Source organism: Gekko japonicus, unplaced genomic scaffold, assembly GCF_001447785.1.
Source record: "Gekko japonicus isolate JY-2015 unplaced genomic scaffold, Gekko_japonicus_V1.1 scaffold7454, whole genome shotgun sequence".
Lineage (NCBI taxonomy): Eukaryota > Metazoa > Chordata > Lepidosauria > Squamata > Gekkonidae > Gekko > Gekko japonicus.
In genome coordinates this window covers 12,351-16,445 of record NW_015162183.1, presented here as the reverse complement: position 1 = coordinate 16,445, position 4,095 = coordinate 12,351, and the positions used below count along the sequence as shown (strand labels likewise).

Here is a 4,095-nt window from a genome sequence, read left to right as displayed (position 1 = left end):
GCATCCAAGGTTAGCAGAGGTGATTTCCTTGTAATAATCAGTTATGGCTATTTCTTGCCTCCAGAGCTCCAGGGATTTTGCCAAAGATCATCACAGAAGCCAAAAACGCGTAAACATCAGAATGAAGATGAAGCAATTTATTTTATACAGTTGAAATAAATTGGCGCACAAGTTTGGGCAGACGTTAACAGCGAGGAAAAAGATTAAACAAAATATATGTATTTATTAAAAGTGCACTAAAACTCTACTTTAAAAACATAGGCACATTCCACCCTTGAAGTAGCAAATATTTGAACTAAGAAGTCCTGAATCTATATGACATGTTACATTTCAGGATCTCTCGGATAAGAGCCTTGAACCAATAAAACAGGACCAACAATTCAATATCTCTAGGCTAATAACCTTGAACCACATTAAGCAGAAGAAGGACTGGATTTATATCCCGCCCTTCACTTGGAGTCTCAGAGAGGTTTACAATCTCCTTTCCCTTCTCCTCCCCAAAACAGACACACTGTGAGGTAGAGGAGGCTGAGAGAGCTCTTTCAAGAACTGCCCTTAAGAGAACAGCTCTGAAAGAACTTATGACTGACCCAAAGTCATACCAGCAGCTGCATGTGGAGGAGTGGGGAATCAAACCCGGTTCTCCCAGATTAGAGTTGGCGCTCTTAACCACGACACCAAACTACTACACAAAACAGGACCAAACGCGTTTCAGCCTCCAAGGCCTTCCTCAGCGGTCAAATTATTGTATACACGCTCACTATGACATATAAACATGTGTTAATTGCCAAGACAGGTTGATTATAGGGCATTCCAAATATTAAGTGCAGGGGGGGGGGAAATGAGGTTGTATGAAAAGTTTTCTTAAACGTTTAAGCACACACATCCAGGGAATGCAGATTCAATAACTCCTTCCGACCATGGCTATCAAAACCCTAGAAGGCGGCGTCCCTGGACACAAAATGAGAAACTAAACAGCTACAACCCAGTGGCTAACATTCCAGTCTTGTGCAAAGTGCTCAAACAGCTGATGCCTAAGAAGCTTCAGAGGAGATCAGTCATCTAGACCTGTTTCAGGCTGGATGCAGGCATGGCTTTGGGACTGAAATGACCTTGGTCGCCCTGACTGATGATGTTTGCCAGGAGAGTGACAAAAGAGTGTGTCCCTGTTGACTCTCATGGTATCCTTCTGATGAGTGTAGACAAAGGCCATGCCTGTTTGTGGCTTCTACAAGATCGATCAGCAGCCTTTGATGCAGTGGACCACCCCATCTTGTTGGGATATTTAGAGTAAGAAGTACGGATTAAGTGACGTGCTTTGGGTTGATTTAAATAATTTCTTGCGGGGGAAAAGCGGTGCAGTCTGAAATGGCAAACCGCTTCAGATCCAGCTCTTTACCGGAAGGGGAAAGCCATGTGTGAAATGGCAGCCCTATACCGGTTTACTCCATGACGGATCAAAAACAGCTTCAAAACGGGTTAAAAAGGGTAATGTGAAATTAATCAACAAGAAACTAAACAGCTACAACCCAGTGGCTAACATGTCAGTCTTGTGCAAAGTGCTCAAACATCTGATGGCTACGAAGCTTCAGAGGAGATCAATCATCTAGACCTGTTTCAGTCTGGATGCAGGCATGGCTTTGGGACTGAAATGACCTTGGTCGCCCTGACTGATGATGTTTGCCAGGAAATTTGGGAGGGGGTGTCACCCTTAAACACACACACACCCCCGGCCACGGACCTGGTTTGTGGATCTGCTTTTCTGCTTTATCCCCCTCCATTGTGTGGTGAGTGGCTTTTTTCTCCACAGTTGGTCAGGTTCTGCACAGTTCTTTTTTTAAAAAAATATTTTATTTATTGGTTTTAAACAACATTAGTTTTCTGTTATACATGCATCTTAGAGTCATTTATTCCTTTTCCATCCAATTATACAATCCCGACCATCGCTTTTCAAAAAGTTCTTCATTTTTCCCTTGCAACATTAAGTTCAATTTATCTATTTCCGCTACTTCCAACAATTTCTCTGTCACTTCCTCTTGTTTTGGGGTATTATCTTGTTTCCAATATCTTGCCCATAAAATCCTTGCTGCTGTTATCATATACAGTATTACATATTTATCATTGTAATTTATACCTTCTGGGAGAGAGTTCGTGCTCTTAACCACTACACCAAACTGGCTCTCAAAACAGGATAATCCTTAACCGAATTCAAATTGGACAGTGTTAACTTATGGGTGGAAGGCATTGTGTGCATTTATTTGTTCGTTTCGTTTTGTTCATTTGTTCATCTAAGACATTTATTTGCCACCTTCCTACCTACCTCAAGGACCTCAAGGAGGCTCACAATGCAAACACAATAAAATCCACAAAATCCACAAAGTGAAATCAACAATTTAGAATTGCCAGCAGGCAGGAAAAACTAAAAGTAACTGAACACCATCATAAATACAACTCTCTTCAACTGCCTTCTAGAGGTTGAGAGTGAGGGGGCCAATGGCACCTTTCTTGGGAGGTTGATCCATACTCCTGGGGTTGCCACTAAAAAGGCCCTGTCTTGTGTACCCACCAGATGAGCTTCCTTCGTTGATGAGACAGTCAAGAAGGCCTCTCCCTGTGATCTTACTTCCTTGACAGGAACGTACGGGAGAAGATGGTCCCTCAGATATCCCAGTTCCAAGCAATATGGGACTTCAAAGGTCAAAACCAACACCTTTAAAGCATGGTGCTACAGACTGTAGTTTTCCATATAAATTTCCCAATTTGCTCCCCATTTTCCACACTTTCCATATTGCTTTTCCAAGCAGAGTCACGTTATGGTTGCAGATCACTGGCACCTGATGAAGTTGAAGGAGACGCCTGGTGCTGAGTGAGACCCCGGGTCCCGCGGTCCTCTTCGGATCGCCATGTCCAAATAGGGGCTGTGCAGTCACATGTCTTCTGCTGGGGGATCTCAGTCACTGTCAGGGGTTACAAGAAAGAGACGGGGCTGATTCAGGTTGTAATGAAGACTGAATTCTCACCCACTTCGTGTGTTAAGACAATAACACCAAGAAGAAGAGTAAGAGTTGGATTTCTGCCCACCCTTAACTCAGAGTGACTTACAATCTCCTTTCCCTTCCTCTCCCCACAATAGACACCCTGTGAGGTAGGTGGGGGCTGAGAGAGCTCTCTCGAGGATTGCCCTTGAGAGAACAGCTCTGGGAGAACTTGTGACTGACCCAAGGTCACACCAGCGGCTGCATGTGGAGGAGTGGGGAATCAAACCCGGTTCCTCCCAGATGAGAGTCCGCACAGCGCTCTTAACCACTGCACCAAACTGGCCAAAGTAGTTGGCAGCTCTGCCCTTTGTACTTGCTCAGTGGCAGCCTTCCCGGGGTACTCCCAAGGCTCTGGCTACTTGAGAGGCTGGGTTTTATATCTCGGGGTGGTTGCTTCTACGTGATGATGAAGGAGGAGGAGGAGGAGATTGGATTTATACCCCGCCCTTCTCTCGGAGTCTCAGAGCGGCTTACAAACTCCTTCCCCTTCCAGTCCCATATTGGTCTGCCCGGCCATTTAGTGGCAGGGGAGGGAAATTTAAGCAAAATATATGGGGAGAGGGGAGAGGGAAAGGTGCCAGCCAGTGCAACCAATCACTGCTGCCCTCAACCAAAAGCCTGGCAGAACATCTCCACCTTACGGGCCCTGTGGAACTGCACAAGGTCCCAACCACTGCTGTCCTCAACCAAAAGCCTGGCGGAACATCTCCATCTTACGGGCCCTGTGGAATTGCACAAGGTCCCAACCACTGCTGCCCTCAACCAAAAGCCTGGCGGAACATCTCCGCCTTACGGGCCCTGTGGAATGGCACAAGGTCCCAACCACTGCTGCCCTCAACCAAAAGCCTGGCGGAACATCTCCGCCTTACGGGCCCTGTGGAATGGCACAAGGTCCCAACCCTGCTGCCCTCTACCAAAAGCCTGGCGGAACATCTCTGCCTTACGGGCCCTGTGGAATGGCACAAGGTCCCAACCACTGCTGCCCTCAACCAAAAGCCTGGCGGAACACTTCCGCCTTATGGGCCCTGTGGAATGGCACAAGGTCCCAACCACTGCT

General features: G+C 46.4%; 1 protein-coding gene across 1 annotated transcript in view; it reads right to left on the bottom strand.

The window, feature by feature from the left end:
- Nucleotides 1-2,915: 2,915 nt before the first annotated feature.
- The window catches only part of LOC107105684 (zinc finger protein 135-like), a 6,970-nt gene continuing 5,790 nt past the window's right edge, over nt 2,916-4,095 (bottom strand). The window contains exon 3 of the mRNA XM_015405681.1: nt 2,916-2,957. Coding sequence (XP_015261167.1) covers nt 2,951-2,957 — 7 coding nt within the window. The 3' untranslated portion in view covers nt 2,916-2,950. The remainder of the gene's footprint in view (nt 2,958-4,095) is intronic.